General features: G+C 39.2%; 1 protein-coding gene across 5 annotated transcripts in view; it reads right to left on the reverse strand.

The window, feature by feature from the left end:
• The window catches only part of LOC149199062 (putative phosphopantothenoylcysteine decarboxylase), a 229,101-nt gene that overhangs the window by 126,043 nt on the left and 85,164 nt on the right, over positions 1 to 17,894 (reverse strand). For 2 of the 5 annotated variants that reach the window (XM_089402267.1, XM_089402263.1), the window contains exons 2-3: positions 17,302 to 17,352; positions 2,521 to 2,909 (exon numbers count right to left, since the gene is read on the reverse strand). In XM_089402267.1, coding sequence (XP_089258393.1) covers positions 2,521 to 2,895 — 375 coding nt within the window. In that variant the 5' untranslated portion in view covers positions 2,896 to 2,909; positions 17,302 to 17,352. Of the gene's footprint in view, positions 1 to 2,520; positions 2,913 to 17,301; positions 17,353 to 17,894 lie in introns of all 5 variants that reach the window. The other 3 variants (XM_089402265.1, XM_089402266.1, XM_089402264.1) reach the window with 3 other exon arrangements.

The following is a 17,894-nucleotide window of genomic DNA, read 5'->3' on the forward strand; positions in this document are numbered from 1 at the left end:
TTCATTGTCACCATGCTGCACCATCATACCATGTCCATCATCACTGTTCTGCACCATGCTGCACCATCACACTCATGCTGCATCCATTGTGCTGCACTACAATACTGTATCCAATTACCAGCCTTAGCTGTTTGCTATGGGTTGCAGCCTAGCAGAGCAGCTAGGCCATAGTAGCAGACTCCTTCAACAGGTCAAACGAACAGCTTCTCGTTCAGTCCTCTAATGTCGAGACAGCTGCTCTCAAACATACCTAATTCATGCCTTAGAACAGCAGTCTTTAACTACTGCTGCTAGGCTTCTTTGCACAGCGAATTAGGGCTTCAGTAAGACTGAGATTAAGGGGCCTCCTTGCAGCTGTGTATAGGGCTGCTAAACTGAGTCTAACACTCCCTTTTAGACCTGCGGCTAGTCTTCTTAGGACAGCGGATTAGTATCATTGCTGGACCTGTGATAAGGGTTTTAGAACAGCAGCATAAAACACTTGTTAGCACTGCGGTTAGGGCTTGCTAAAAGGCCTCCCCTTGCTGCATTCAAACCCTTAATGAATGCGGCCTAGGACAGCGTATTAGGGCTGAGGTATAGCTGTAGTTAGATCTCCTTTAGGGCTTAGATAAAGGTGCCTCCTTGCCTGCGTTAAAGTAGCTTCCTTTGCTGTGTATTAGGACAGCGTTTAGACTTCTTTTGGACAGCGTTGAGTGGCATGTAGAAACTCCCTCCTTGCTGCTAGGAGACCCTCATCTTGACTGCATATAAGACAGCGTAGATGCCTTCTCCTTTTGACTGTAAGTAGGGCTAGGGTAACTCCTCTTAGGGCAGCGTATAGACTTTCTTAGTGTCTAGAGTTAGGGCAAACTCTCTAGAGCAGCGTATTCTCTTAGTGACTCCTTCCACCAAAACCCAAAGACAAGTGGAGAGGAAGAGATCACAAGAAGAGTGTGTGTCCAAATGACTAGCAAGCCACCTCTTTTTATACTAAAACGTTGAGCACAAGTGGGGGCAATTTGGTTGCTGGCCGACCTTGACGAATTGTCCCATAACACAAATAAATTCATATCTCCATGAATACATGTCGGAATCGGATGATCTTTAGATCAATCCTACACCTCTCGACGAGAGGAATCCAAGAAAAATATCAGCTGCCATGAATAAGTAGACCCACATGGAGTTTGGCCCTAGTTGCCAATTTTAACACGAAATGATGGTAGTTCTCACTTGTGGTTACTTGACATTATGGCTAAGCACCCTCGTTATTGGATTACTAAGTTATGGTTTAATAGCCAGCCCAGTCAACATTACTTATATGATTCTAGGTGGCTAAGACCGACCTAGGAATTTATGTGGGGGGCCATAACCCCCTTATGGGGGAAGGCAATCCACCTCATAAAGTTGTGTATAAATACACACCCTATGAATCTTTTGTATCATCATCTTGGATACAATTACGATTGATTCCTTTTCCTAAGGGCACCATATTTCTTGTTCTTTTGTTCATGGGTTCACTCTCTTTATGTGATATTTATATTCAAGGTTTATACTAGATTAGGGTTCACTAGAGATGCACGATCTTTTTATCACCCCACCAGATGCTGTATATGCACACACACATATAATACATACTACATCTATATAGTTCAGTCATTATATAAATTTATAATCCATATATAGTCCATACATACTGAAAATGTAAAACCTTTTATCTAATACATACCAAGTATTTTAGTGTGTACTTACGTATTAGTAAATATTACATGTGTTAGAATGCATATACAAACAGAAGCATTATTTTTCCTTTTGGTTCTTTTATCTATGGTGTTTTTCCTTTTACATCTATACAGTTCAGCCATTATATAATCCATATATAGTCAGTATATACTACATGGTGTATATATTGAAAATGTAGAACCTTGTGACTATCCAAAGACCAACAGAGACCAAACAGACTAATGCAGTGTGTATTATATAGTCGTCTATATTGCATGTATTAGAATGCATATACAAACAGAAGCATTCTTTTTCCTTTGGGTTTTTATCTAAAGCATTTTTCCTTTTCCTAGACTGATTTAATTTTGTTCTAATAAAAGATTTTGTATGGGCTGGTATGTGACCCACTTCCCATGTGGCCCGCTACACCTGTTTTGTGGCTTAATGTCTCAAAAGTTAAAACAGGTAGTTTCCTTGGAAAACATCTGGGTAACAGCCTCGAAACCTTCACAAGATGGAAACAACAGTCATTTGTACCATCTAAATAAACATGAAAAGAAGAAAAAATATCAGTAGTTTGTTCCAAAAGGTTCAAACCATATCCCAGCAAGATCTAGCATGCCTACACTTAGATGTGAGTTGATTTGTATTCTGTAAGATTTACTGTTATATAAGTGGCATGTTGTCTCAAAGAAACAGCAGTTTGTTCAAGTGTTTTACAACCCAATCAATAAAACTTCATTTGACAATGATCTGGTTACTATTAGAACAACAACAACAACAAAAATTAGCAAGAACTGGTTATTAAATAAAGCTCACCTTAGCAAGCGTGTTTGCTGAGAGTGGAGCAATCACCATAGCATCAGCCCATTGCCGGAGTTCTATATGCAGTACAGTATCACCTATTTTGCTCCAGCTAGACCATTCATTTTCATCAGTGTAGAGATTAACATTAGCCGGAAGAGACATCTTGTCAATGAAATGCAAAGCAGATTTTGTGACCACTGCTTTGACTTCTGCCCATTGACATAGACAATGAGCAAGAATTCCAAATTTTATTGCTGCCACACTCCCGCTGGCTGCTAGAATGATTCGTGGTTTCTGAGATGAATTAGCATCCCTTCCAGCTTCATCAGGTTGAGAATTTGTTGCATCCATGTTTTGCACTAGATTATTGATTTTTAAAACCACCATTAGGAGAGCATTCTCTGCTAATACAAAGCAAAAAAAAAGTCAGGCAGAAAAACGCACTAAACAATGTTTTATTTGAGAATAGTATGAATGCTTTGTGGCACATCAAGAAGACACAGTATTCAGAATATTGCATGCACCACGCATTTAAATGTAATAAAAATTGAATAATTTTTTTGATATCTGCTTATAGTAAACAGCATTTACTGTTATAACATATTTAACAGTGATTTCCAATAATCAAAAATTTCAACATCAGACTATACACAACTCTTTATGCGTGTTATTAAAAGGTTTTGTACCTTTTTTGTTTTGTAAACTGCCCAACTAGCACTGCAGGAAAGAAATTTTATTTAAAATGTAAAAATACATATAAATTAGATGCAAGACTTTTTCTTGGCTTTATATCTAAAGGCCAGAAGAACAGTAGAAATTATAAATGTTGAAGGAATATTGTTTGTCCTTGAGTGAGATGTTAACCATGGTAGTAACAATTTTGCAAAATATGGGTATATGAAAGGCCTTCAAATCCTGTACGTAGCAAATGTAGATTACTGGCAAGAATACTATATTAGATTTGAAATAAGTACAACTTGTTCCGTTGATCATCTATGTAGAGGCAGGATAGATGTATTAGTGTGTTCAAAATTGCAAAATGCTAAATCCCAGCTTGCAACAGTTTTGCAAATGGCGCCTGTTTTTCAGCAACAACAGATGTTCTCAGATGAATACACATGAGGTCAAACAGGGAACTTAAGAGACATGCCAAACTTTGGCTGAGGGGATAATTCAACAGGATAGGATTACTATTAAATCTTAAATTCTAATTGGATAATCATGAAAAAGAAGAAAAAAAGCTGTGAATAAAGGAATTTTGTAAAGATAAATCCTTGCAGCAAATTCTTTTCTGTTAGACACAAACGATGTAGAAAACTACCATCAGTGTGCTAGGAAATACTTCAACGATAATAACATGAAGCTGACTCTGCTTCAAAAGCATTGCTCTTACATGCGAGAAAAGTAAACCATTAGCAGTGACTCAATAATTCAGAATAGAGACTTGAGAATCCTAAAAGCATATACTTGGAAATTTTCTGATGCTATTCCTAGAGATCCAAGTAATCCTTATGGATCTCTAGCACTGGCTAGGGCCTAATTTGAACTAATGTGAGCAATGGGAAGTAGCAAGATGAGAAGTACGATGAAAAGACAAACTTCTAAACGGAGTCTAAGACAGAACTTCCTCTATATATAAGACTCAAAATATTGCTTGATGACAAAGGAAGGCAATACCTTCTATTATAAGAAAATTGCTTGATTTACAGAGGAGTAGTGGCCCTTATAGGATGGAGAGCCGCCCTATGTCCACCAAAGATTTCTAATTCGTTTTTTCTAAATAAAAATCTTTATATATTACCTCAAAGAACAAATAAGTACAACATAGTTCAAGATACTTATATCATGCAAACAAGGGGGGAACCAGAAAATCCCCAGTCCAAAAAAGCTAAAAGGGCCATCATTTGAGCCAGGGACGCAACATCACGGCCGTGAGAAGGTTGGTGAACTACTCAGAAGAGTAGAGACAACTTTTGCTTAAAACTCCACAAATCCCCAAGAGAAAGGAGATGAGGAACCTCGTTGAAAGTAACTTTACAATGAAGTTTCCACGAAAAACAAATTGCAGCCAAACGAACTGAAAACCAAAGTAATTTGCACTTATCCCTCGCCACCCAAGTGTCACCTAGGACATTCTCCTTTATCTTTCATTTTCATCCTTTTACTTAAATTTTTAACATTACCATGAAATGACTCAGAATGTTTGAGAGTGGTTCCGACCTCACTAGATTTCATAATGAGAAAGTAGAGTTTTAGATCTCACTCAAAATCCAACAGACTTCAGAAATTTCCAGGATTTCAAGATCGAGGGGATTGCAACGTTTCCATTGGATTTTGTCATGTACAAGGGTATGGAACTAGTATTTAATCAAGACCACCAACCCCTCTGTGTACCTTGATGTTAGTGGCATTGGTTGTTGAACTCCTCTATCATGACCCTACTAGAAATGTACCTATCACACAAATAAAATCTTGATTTGACATGCTACATTTTTTCTATCTTATTTTAATGTTTAGAGGGTGACATTGATGACGAAGATCCCAATATAGGTAATGATTTTGATGATATGTAGGTATTTGTTGTAGCATGATTTTTTTTTATGCTAGAGGACATCGAGGGCCTGTTTGTTGATGTATTTTCGAGTCAGAGATGGATTGCACTCAGTGCTATTTTGGGTATGTGCACCATTACATGCTATATAAATAAGAACTTTTGCTTATTTGTGTATAAACGGTTTGGATTCATATGGATGTACATAAATATATATGTTTTTCTTTAAAATTTGATAATTTTAGGTCTTTTGGTTGACTAGTTTTTTGGTCTGGTTTTTTTACCAGTTCCAATCCAATTTCGACTAGTTCTAGGTTTAGAGGGCTTTCCGGTTCGATCACCGGTTTGGTTCCAATAACATTGGTATCTACTATAGTCTATTTTTCTTCGTACTAATTAGATTCCAAAATGATGAATTTAAATTTTAAATGAATTTACATTCTAGAATGATGAATGATAAATTTAATTTTTAAATCAATGTAAATTCTAGAATGATGAATATGGATCAATGTATTTCATTATTGAATCTCATGATGTATGGAAGAATGATGAGTATGAATGATGTATGTACCAGTGTGAACAATGAATATGGATCAATGTAATTCATTATTTAATTCAATTATGTATGGATCAATATATTTATGCTTTCATTATTGAATATGAATTTGAATTATATATATCTATATTGAAAAAATTATATACCCTGACGTCTCCCCGTCCCCCCAAATTTCCCTAAAATTTGACGGTACTCCCACACGTCCCCCTTATGCGTCTCCCAGCATCCCCTCATCCTAGAGTCTTGGTGGAACATTGCTTCGAGATACTTGCGTGGGGCGATCAATTTTGTTTTGAGATATTCTTCCTATGATATATCACTGCATGGATGTACTAATGTTGTTTGGGATCGCTATTGATGAGATGAGCACATCTGGGTGTTGCCTTAGTATGAGATTTGCCATGATATTTTTGGATGAAGCTTTAAGCACGACTGAGGTTGAGTACAATGTTGCTAGCATGGCTAGTTGTGAGGCGGGTTGAAGAAGCTCTTTGGAGAATTGTTTCAGCAAGTTTGGATATCACAAGGATACATTGTGATAATAATGAATGGGATCTGATTAGCAGAGAATTTTGTATATAGTTGGGACTAAGATATCTTCATATATTGAGACAATGTTGTTATTCGAAACAAGCTTAGGCTAGTGGTTGTCGCCTCTGTGAGAGGGAAGATGAATAAAGTATCCTTTTTGTGATATATATTTATTCTAATATTATATTTGATTTGATGTCCTGCATGAACAGGAGACTGCTACTATTATGATTAAACTCTTCAATGAGTTGTTTAAGCCGGTACTAGATATTAGCACGATGATATATTTCTAATCTACAAAGAGCAGGACTGATCGAGAACACTGAACCAGCATTTCCCCCCTGTCTGAGCTCCCAGGGTGAAAAATTGAGATGGAGGGCTCCTAGGGTTGAGGGATCTCTGGACAATAGGGTCGTAGATGTTGCTCCCCTATCTGTCACCCATAGGGTTGGAGATGTTAGCTCCCCTATCTTGGTCTATGTAGAGTATACCCCAATTGGCATCATACCCACAAGCTAGGCTTGTTGGGAATACCGCTCCCTGTTTAGCCAACAGGTTGAGAGATTTCTTGGAGGTGTACAACCCAAGTTGATTATGATGCAAGTGTTCTACCACATGACCCTTGAGGGTCATTGTTGGGAAGATCAATGGGCAATATGATGGGTTGAGATGTGCTCCCCTATGCAATGACTCTTATTGCTCGACATAGGGTGGAAGATGTTTGCTTCCCTATGAGATGACTTGGGGTGAGAATGTCCAATAGGACCTTCCCCACAATCATAGACATGAGGTGAGAGTGTCCTGTAGGACCTTCCTCATTGTCATTTCAGGTTGAGATTGAGCTCCCCGATGTGGTCCCAGGTTGAGTTGGGCTCCCTGATGATAAGATCTATGATGTTCCTGGGTTGTAGCATTGGGCTCCCGGTTGGCAGATGATTCCGAGTGGTAGTAGTGGCTCCTCGATGAATAGAGGGTGGTCTCTTAAGCTCCCCTCCAATGTAAACTTCTTCTTTTAGATTCAAGAATAACAAGAGATACGCAGAGATGAGTAATGATGACATACTTGACATTGGATATGATTTGATGTCGAGATAATTGCGATGACTACGTGATGCAGTTGGAATTTCTCCCTAGCTGAGAGGGAGTGTTAATTTGGCAGCTCAGTGACAAATTCCAACAATGGGACGAGATTCCTCTTTTCGAGAGGACCAATTTTGACTATTGAAGCACTCAATTTGGACAAGAGAAAGTGTGTATTTTCTAATTAAAGCCCACATGTGCACATTTGATCATATTGGCACTAAAGCAAATTGGACACTCTTGGAATCCTATAAATACAAGTGACTTCAACCTCATTTCTACATCATCATTATGATCATTCTTCTTCTTTCTTTGGTTTGGCTCACACAGGTATGAGATGGTGTGGAAATTTCTGAATCAAACAAGTCAAAAATCCCTACTGCATTATCTGGTTTATTATCTCCTACTTGTTCTTTACATTAACAAGTTATTTATTAATATAAACATCGAAATAAACACAAATGCTACCTTCACACATATACAAATCAACAACTGAAATAATTGAGACAACACAAGGGTCACCGCTATTTTTGGATAATCGTCCCCGGAAAAACCCAATGCGGAAAAATCGGTGCAACAGATATGAGGGTTTTATTATTATGCAGTTTTCTTAATACAACTAGGGTGCTAGAAATGGCTCACCCTTCAGAGATTTTCCATGGCAGAAGTACCTTGCTCCGGAGACAGATATTCTGGCTAATCAGCAACCGGATGATGGGCCCCACAATGACTTCAATTGTTCCTCAGCTAGACAGCAAAAGTTGCCCCATGCTTCTTCTTTTTTCCGGAACTGCACCACTCTCCAAGGACTGCGTCATCCTCTATGGCTCTGCGTCTAGCTCTCAACTCTCAGTCTGCCCCACAAAACCACCACAGCGCAACTCCTTATGCCCAGCGTCGGCTCTACTAGCCTCTACATCAGCTTCTCGGCCTCCTACATCCTCAACACTGACCCTCCAAGCCTCTGCGTCAACCCAAGCTGCCTCTACGCTGTCTCTCCAACACTCTCTTTGCCTCTCTGCTATGTATTCTCAGCCTCCTGCCAAACTTCCCCTCACTGCAACAGATCACTGGCTCGATTCTCTCAGCAAACCTCGCCCCAGAAAATTGAACTGACTGATCAACTTGGTGTATCTCCAACTGACACTCAAGCCTTCTCTTATACTTTTCCTGTTGACGAATCAATGGCCGAGATTAAGTCCCTAATCAACAACTAAGATTAGAACTGGCTTGATCCTCGTTATTTAGAACTTTCTCACCCATTTTATATTGATACACATTAATATTTCAATTTTCCTAAGTTTAGACTTAGGAACCCCATTAAAAATATTAATTATTTTAATATCTCTTCATCCGGGTGGAATTTCCCCAAACGATTTTTGGGTCTTGGAGATATCATGTGCTTCAGCCTCTCCACCAATTTTCATGGCTAGAGCGCATCTGATGCTACCACAAATAAACACTCCTCCTTAACAAGGAATGTGCTCTAGTAATGCTTCATCATAGAAACATCACACTGATCTTCCACATCGATACCTGTGCTAATGCTTGTCCTGCTGCCTCAAATCCACTGCATTGTTGCTTCCTGTACTGCTTCCCATGACACTGCCACTGCTACATTTGTACTGTAGCTCCCTCTCAACATGTTGCCCATAGCACTGCCAGTGCTAACTGCTGCACTACAACTCAATTACCGAGAAGTAACTGACTTCACCCCATCACTGATAACCTGGTCAGTCTGGAAGCCTCGTGATGCTGAAGCTACCTCAACTGCTATCATGTGTTCCCTCTGTTGCCACTGTGTTGTTGCAAACACCTTTGTGCCTCTCGCACTGCTACAACCTCCACTACGCTGCCTCAGATTTATGCACTCAAGCACTACCTTACTGCTCCATCACACCTTGCTCCACCCGACACATGTCATCATGCTATTGTCCTTAAGGGCTCCCATAGCCGGATGTGTTCCAAGAGTTTGGGTACCTCAAGGATTGTGCCCTCCATCTTTTGTAGTCCTCCTCACTACAGCGCGATGTCACTCCACCTCTGCTCTAGAGGTGTATGAGCACTCATGGTAACATCGTCATCATTCTCGACCTCCTGCTCAACATTTGCTAGAGCTTCCTTCAAATCAAAAGCTTCTCCCTTGCCTTTCTTCTTGGGACACTGGGATGCATAATGACCCAGCTCCCCACAATGGAAGCACTTCACCTTGGAGATATCCTTCTTTTTCGCTTATGTAGCCCCTGTTGTCCCGCAAATGTGAGAGTTGCATCCTCCTCCTCCTCTTCCTTGATTCGGACTCCTTTCTCGCTACTCTCCACCTTTGTTAACCTCCTGAGCTCTTCCTGTCGAAGAGTTGCCCACATCTCCTCCCAACCGAGAAGAGTAGCCTTGCCCAATATACTTTGGACAAATATTTCCCAGTTCTTGGAGACTGCATTCAGGGCAGTCCTGACCATGAACTTTGGATCCGGTGTAGACCCCACAGAAGTAAGTTGGTCACGAATCTCCTGCAATCTGAGAAGGAACGGATCTATCTGCGCTCCCTTATTCATTTGATATGCCCTCAGTTGGTTTTCCAATAGCATCTTCCTCTACACGGAAGATCCCTAGAATAAGGAGGTCAGGGTGTCCCACATCTCCTTTGTTGTGTTCTTCTCAGTAATATGTGGCATGACATGATCTTTGACCTAGTCTAGGATCATGCACTTTGCCCTCGCCATCGCCTCCTCATACTTCTCATTCTCAATTGGGTCAACTAGGATGGCCACTACCTTCAAGGCATAGTCCTTGATACGATGTCGATCCAGGACTACTAGGATCCTGGCCTTCTAGATGACAAAGTTGGAAGCCCCGTCCAACCTATCCCAATCCCTCAATCCGTTTACTACCATTTCAGCTCCTCTTCTGGACTCCCTCTGAGTCTCGACTTCCCTCCTAGAAGTTTTCTTCTAGACTCCCTTTGAGTCCTGATTTCCCTCTTGGAAATCCTCTAGCCAACTGTCGAACCGCTCATCTCCAATCCTCCTCTGCAACTACAACTCAGATCTGGATTTCTTGGCTAGAAATCCGTCGAGGTAGTGATTTCCCTCTACCTTGGTTCCGTCTCCTTAGACATTGTTCTGCACCAACAAAAACAGCATCCCACCAGCTCCTCAAATCACAATCTGCTCGCAGCTCCCCAAGCCCTTGCAACCGAAGAATATGAGCCCTTCAAGCTCTACACAATCCTGGCAAAGGTTGAATCTGCTCCTCTGGCCAACTGCGTCAATCCTACCTGGCTAAGCAGGATGACGTGACTCTTCGTGAGCCTATTCTGCCTCTTGCTGCCTCTACGCTAGCCCTTTCCTTGGTTCGAAATGTTGACGCAGGCTCTGGGTCACCTCTTCTCTTGCTGCTTCTGCTCTGGAACAACTCTGTCTCTCGAGACAGCTGCTTGTGCTGCAAATTTTCATATTTCTACTGGTGTCTTCAGTCTTCCTGTGATCTACAATCGCTCTAATACCATGTGGAAATTTCTAAATCAAACAAGTCAAAAATCCCTACTGCATTATCTGGTTTATTATCTCCTACTCGTTCTTTACTTTAACAAGTTATTTATTGATATAAACATCGAAATAAACACAGATGCAGCCTTCACACATATACAGATCAACAACTAAAATAATTGAGACAACACAAGGGACACCGTTATTTTTGGAAAATCGTCCCCTGAAAAACCCAATGCGGGAAAACCGATGCAGCAGATATGAGGGTTTTATTATTATGCAGTTTTCTGAATACAACTAAGGTGCCAGAAATGGCTCAGCCTTCAGAGATTTTCCTTGGCAGAAGTACCTTGCTCCAGAGACAGATATTTTGTCTAATCAGCAACCGGATGATTGACCCCACATTGACTTCGATTGTTCCTCAACTGGACAGCGAACGCTGCTCCAAGCTTCTTCTTCTTTCCGGAACTGCGTCACTCTCCATGGACTGCGTCACCCTCTACAGCTCTGGGTCTGCCTCTCAGCTCTCAGTGTGCCCCACAGAAACACCACAATGCAGCTCCCTCTGCCCAATGTCAGCTCTGTTAGCCTCTGCGTCAGCTCTGTGTCAGCTCTACGTCAGCTTCTCGGCCTCCTGCGTCCATAGTGTTGGCCCTCCAAACCTCTGCGTCAGCCTAGGCTGCCTCTACACTCTCTCTGGCACTCTCTCTACTATGTATTCTCAACCTCTTGCCGAACTGCCCCTCGCTGCAACAAATCACTGGCTCAATTCTCTCAGCAAACCTCGCCCTAGAAAATCGAACTGACTGATCAACTTGGTGTATCTCCAACTGACCCTCAAGCCTCCTCTTATATTTTTCCTGTTGACGAATCAACGGCCGAGATTAAGTCCCTAATCAACAGCTAAGATTAGAACTGGCTTTATCCTTGTTATTTAGAACTTTCTCACCCATTTTATATTAATACACATTAATATTTTAATTTTCCTAAGTTTAGACTTAGGAACCCCATTAAAAATATTAATTATTATAATATCTTTTCATCCGGGTAGAATTTCCCCAAACGATTCCTGGGTCTTGGAGATCTCATGTGTGTTAGCCTCTCCACCAATTTTCATGGCTAGAGCACATCTGATGCTACCACAAATCAACAGATGGTTCGTGGAAGTTCATTCGCACAAGTCCGAGATTGCAAGGTTCGAAGCTCACACGTGTGCTAAGGTTTTGGTTTCTGGCCGCAGGCTTGTCACAAGCAATTTTCGGCTGCAACCATATGCAGGTCAGCTCATCTATGTTGTTAAAGCCTTTCAGTTGCACACACATCACGTCATCCCTGTGGTTGGGACCTAAGGGTTGAATTTTACAGTTGATCGAAGATTTCCTCTGTTGACAACAGTGTTTAGCAGTTGATCGCAGATAGTGACAGTTGACCACAGGCTTCTGAAGCAAGGTTTTGATTATTGGCATTGTTGGGTTCATCTAATGATGTTGTTTAGTTGTTTTCGATGGATAGTTGTATAGATGAAGATATGGATCATTGTACTCTCTTTTGATGAATCATTCAATGACAATCTAATAATAAGAAGAATTTGAAGGGTTTTCCCCGTAGTGGGTTTTGCCGTGGTCTCCAACCAATCTTTGTGTCTCTATGTGTGGATGTTTTTCTTCTATTGTTCATTTATGTTCCGCTGCATTGATGATGATGTTGTTCTTTCTATATAATTGCATATTGTTGGGTTCATCTAATGATGTTGTTTAGTTGTTTTTTATGGATAGTTGTATGGATGAAGATATGGATCATTGTACTCTCTCTTTTGATGAATCATTCAATGACAATCTAATAATAAGAAGAATTTGAAAGCGTTTTCCCCGTAGTGGGTTTTGCCCTAGTCTCCAACCAATCTTTGTGTCTCTATGTGTGAATGCTTTTCTTCTATTGTTCCTTTATGTTCCGCTGCATTGATGATGATATTGTTCTTTCTATATAATTGCATATTGTTGGATTCATCTAATGATGTTGTTTAGTTGTTTTTGATGGATAGTTGTATGGATGAAGATATGGATCATTGTACTCCCTCTTTTGATGAATCATTCAATGGCAATCTAATAATAACAAGAATTTGAAAGGGTTTTCCCCGTAGTGCGTTTTGCCCTGGTCTCCAACCAATCTTTGTCTCTCTATGTGTGAATGTTTTTCTTCTATTGTTCCTTTATGTTCTGTTGCATTGATGATGATGTTGTTCTTTCTATATAATTGCATATGTTGTGGAATAATGTTGTAAAATTGAATAAGGATATGATGCTATTGGGTGAATTTAATATGCAAGTGAAGAAATTCAATTATCTAAAGCAAAGTACAATATAGCCCTAAGAAAATTTAGCATACACAGGCATATCTCCATAATTATGGTGTATTAGTGATTGTTATAAGTCAATTTATATATACACAATATGCACTTCTAATAATTAAATAATGCCTTGCTAGATGGTTTGTTTTCTAATGAGAGAAACAAATTTTTCATATATATTTCAAAATTTTGTAACATGTTGAATTTTATTCTCAAATTTTCATTGTCGAATTTTCTTCAAACTTCAAGGTCATCGAACTTGAATTCAAACTTGAACTAGGTGACATAGGCTTTAATATATCAAGCCTCATATGCATAATCAAAAATGAAAGTAAGCTAAGTAAATGTAAGGAGCATCTTTGGGCAAATGTTCATGGGAAACCATAAATCCCACTTATGGAACTATTGATTGTGATGAAAATCACAAGTGAAAAAAATCCTCTAGTTATCCCTAAATGTCAAGGGATAATAGTGCCAAACCATTTATGATCATCTGAGAAAGTTTTGACTAGTGAAGACTGCATCAAGGACAAAGGAGGTTAGCAAGTTCTTGATGCAATGCTCCTTGTATAAAAGGTTTTTCACCTTGAAGATTCTAACAATAGTTCAAAGTACATAAGGATGCAATGATCAAAATTCATGTTTCTTCAAGTTTATTGATGGTCAACTATTTGACAAAGCCCCGGGAAAAGGGGAGATTCCACAGATAGAGGGAGTGTCTTGTGTTCAGCGAGAACACTTTCCTCAACAAGAGGAAGTGTTGGACCTTTAGTACCTTTAGAAGTGTCCAACAAAGCACTAATAATGACAGTGACAAGCAAAGAAGATCTAGATGCATGCAAAGAAGATCTAGGAACATACAGAGAAGATCCAATGTCAAGTACTCCAACAAAGATTTCATACAATAGCCTTAATGACAACAACAATAGTATGTCCTCCTTAAACAATTCCATACATCAACAATTAAGGTATAGGGGCATCTATGGAGGGGAGTGAGAGAGAGAGAGAGGGTGCATGTGCCATCCTAATTTTAGATACTTTTTATATTTAGCGATTCACTTATATTTTAAAGATTGCTTTAGTTAGCAATTGCATGCATAGTTAGTTAGGTTGTTAAGCATGTAGACAGTTTCCAAGAATAAATGGGGTGTAGATCCCTAGAAGAGAGAGATGCATGCATGCATACTTGTACTCTCCAAACATGGGGACACCTTCCCAAGAATAGTTCTTTCATACAGGTTCAAGGTGTTAATCCCAAGTCCAAGAATAGATCTAAGGTTTAGGTTCTTTCCAATTAGGACACTATTATGCATGAGTCCACATTCATTGTACCTCCTAGTGTATAAAGGAGAAGGCAAGGACATAGGTTTTATTCATTTCAATTTAAGTGTATGATGTAGTGTATCAAATGTGGAGGTGGAAGCTTTTAGTCAATTTTTTTCTTTCAAGAGTAACAATTTATGTTTTGAATATGTTTACTTGCTACCATATTATTCAGTTTTGATAAAGATTAAAATTTTGTTGTTTTCCTGAGTGGGTAGGTTAGCAATCAAAGTACGATTGTTACCATGTGCTAAAGAATCTTAATAGGCCATGGAGCCAACATAATCGAGTGCATTCACAACAATAAGAGCACATATGGATATTCTAATGCGATTTGAGCAACATTGTCACTAGCCTCCGTATCTCTTAACGTATCTATGATTTCCATACATACTATACCAAATAAACATTGTAGGACCACAACAATGAGGAATTTATAAAGTGTCTAGGAATGAGTTAAAAAGCATTAGAAAATGCCTACTAAGCCCTCAAAAGTTGTCAAAGCACTCAAAATGGGTTTTGTTGTCGCTCAAATTGTACAAGCACCGCAACAACCGCTCAGGATAGGGGATGTCACTCTAATTCCCACCCACTCCGTTTTAGTTGTCTCCCAACAGCAAGCTATGGGGGGTAGTCCCTATGGAAATGAGATGATAGAAAGAAAGTTGGGAACCAACTTGCCCGAGAGACACAGCTGAGTGGCTTAGCTACTTGGTGAAAATTTAGCAAGCTTAAGGATTCAATTAGATTTAGAATTGAGACTAGTGCCTTAAGGAGTCAAAAGTTCTTGCTTATTAAAAATTATGACCAAGTAACCGAATGGACAACTGTTGCTTATATGATTGACTAACATATATGAGATGCAACTCCTAAGTCCTAAGTGTGATGCAGGGATCTTGGTTAATTTTAGATTATATGCCTAGTCTAAACGGACCCTTTACCATAACTGTTTTAAGAAACAGTCTTCAGAGTAGGTTGTGGGATGGAAGCCAAGGGAAACAAACAAAAGTTTGATTAACGATACTTCCGCCGGTATTCCAACCACCCAGTGCCTCCGGCGCTACAAACACTGTGGCTCTAACAACTGCAAGGTCACTATATTAACCACTAAGAAAGGTTGAATCCCTCAAGCTAAATGAGAGAGGATTGTCCTAGGAGTCTATCAACCAAGCTTATGCTTTGAGGTAAGTTATTAAGTTCAAAGCTAAGACTAAAATGCTTATGCAATGATTATGAGTGAAGTCTCTTGAGTTAAGATTGGTTAAGTCTTTAAGTACTTATATTTGTGATTAGCCTTCAATGACAAGAGTACTTAACGATAATTGGAAAACAATCTTAAAACAAGACAAGTGTTTAAGGATACAAGTATCAATGTTCAACACCAATTGATAACAAGAACTTAGAGCAAATTATCCACTTATCAATTAGCCACTGATTCAAGATGCCAATTACAAATACTAAAGATATTCCAATGAAGATTAACAATGAACTTATGCCAATGTCACAATTCCAATTAGATTTCAAATGCCCAAAATTACTTGAACTATCAACAAGATTAGAGCTTAGAGACATGAGTGATTTAAGTGCAAAAATTGGAAATTCTTATAACTTAGGACAAGACAAGCGAATGTTACATTTCCAATAACCAAAATCAGCAGTAATACTTTAGAAGTTTTCAGTGCTTATTAGTCCTATGACAGCAGTAAGAAAAACACTTTAGATTCAAGAGACAACAAGCATGTAGCAATTGGATATAATCACTAAGATGCCCAACAACTTGCCAAAGTAAAACTATGGATTTTAGTCCACTTAAGATGCAATATTCAGAATTACATCAGATCTAAAAGAACTTGTTACAGCAATAAGAAAAGATGTAGATGGTGAGCTATCAATGCTACAACAAATGCTAAAACATGCCCAAAATTTAGAGATAGCTTGCCAAACTGAAAAATATGATTTTTAAGCTCTTTAAAGTGTGTTATTCAGAAAATATCAAATCTGATACAGTGATTATGCAGAGAATTTCCAGCAAGCAAAAATGTAGATTTAGGCTAGATCTTCAATGCCAAAGTGGCCAAAAATTTAGGAAAAAATTATTTTGCAATTTTAGAGTATTTTGACCAATTAGATGTGTTTTTAGGGCACTTCTATCACTGTTATGAAGATGAATTTACAGTTGTAGTAAAACAGTGAGGATATGAGGGTTTAGAGAGCAAACCCTAGGCCCAAGGCCTTGTAGATTACTTGTCCAACTTTGCCAAAATTTCTCCAATGCTCATGCAACCTAAAAACATCAATTTTGAGCAACTTTCTCTTGCAAAACCACCAAGTATTCAGTCTCAAAAATTTCAGAGGTCAAACTAGGGCTAGAAGGGAGCGAAGGGCAAGGGAAAAGAGGCCAAAGAGGATCACGAAATGAGGAAGGAGGCCAATAAAGGCTAGCGGCTCAAGGAGGAGGCCTAAGGAAGAGGGAGAAAGCCCAAAAGGTTGGATGCAGGGAGGAGGAAGCCCTCTTTGGGCTTGTGGCTAGGGTTAGCAGCCCTAAAGGGCTGTCGTGGGCTCCACAAGAGCCACAGCCTAGGGAAGGAGGGTTGCAAAGAGAGGTCGAGGCCTCGAGGCCTCACGGCCGAGCCTAAAAAGGCCCTAGAACTCTGACACAAAGGGTAAAAAGGGAGGCTGACACCGCTAGGGCTTACAGTCAACCCTGAAATGGGCTAAAAAGATGACGTAGAGGGCTAATTGGCTAATGCAGAGGCTAGAAAGGAGGACGCTGGTCTTGGAGGGCTTAGATCTCCACCCGAGAAAGCTTAAAAATGAAACCCCAACTTAAAAAAAAAATTATCTCCTTAAGATCTGAAATTTTGCTCAATTTATTTAATGGTTGGCCCTGCAAAAAAAATTAGAGACTAGATCTTACCCTCAAAGACCTAGATTTAGATCTATTCCAGCTTCCTCCACTTGATCTCACCTGCACAAATAGATTTACAAAGACTCAAAACCCCAATATATACAAAAAATCTTAAAACCCCAAAACCCCAATTAGAGAAAATAATTTACAAAATTATTTTACAAATCTATTTACAAAATTTACAAATATACAAGGGTTTAAGAAAATTTTGAGAAATGAAAAAAAAAAATGAAATTTTCTTTGATAAATGGCTAATAATACTTTGGAAAATTAATGCACACTCTAGCCTTAGCGAAGTTAACCCATAGTTTGTAAACTTGGGGACCAAGGACTAGGGAATCTGTAAATACTATATATTTTCTCAAGAAAATTTGTTAAACATATGGCAAATCAAATCATCTAAGATAAACTCAAAATCTATCAATAGAATGACTTTATCCCCATCTAGTGAAAAATAAATTTTACAATTAATAAGCACAATATAGGAAAGCCCGTACCCAACACATACCACAAATCAATGAACATTGAACACCATGAATTGCACCTCAAAGTCTTTATTATGATTCAAATAGACGTACCCAGCGGGATGTTGAAGGAAAGTA

Source organism: Pinus tabuliformis, chromosome 2_1, assembly GCF_031772625.1.
Source record: "Pinus tabuliformis cultivar Carrire ecotype Pingquan chromosome 2_1, CPIR1, whole genome shotgun sequence".
Lineage (NCBI taxonomy): Eukaryota > Viridiplantae > Streptophyta > Pinopsida > Pinales > Pinaceae > Pinus > Pinus tabuliformis.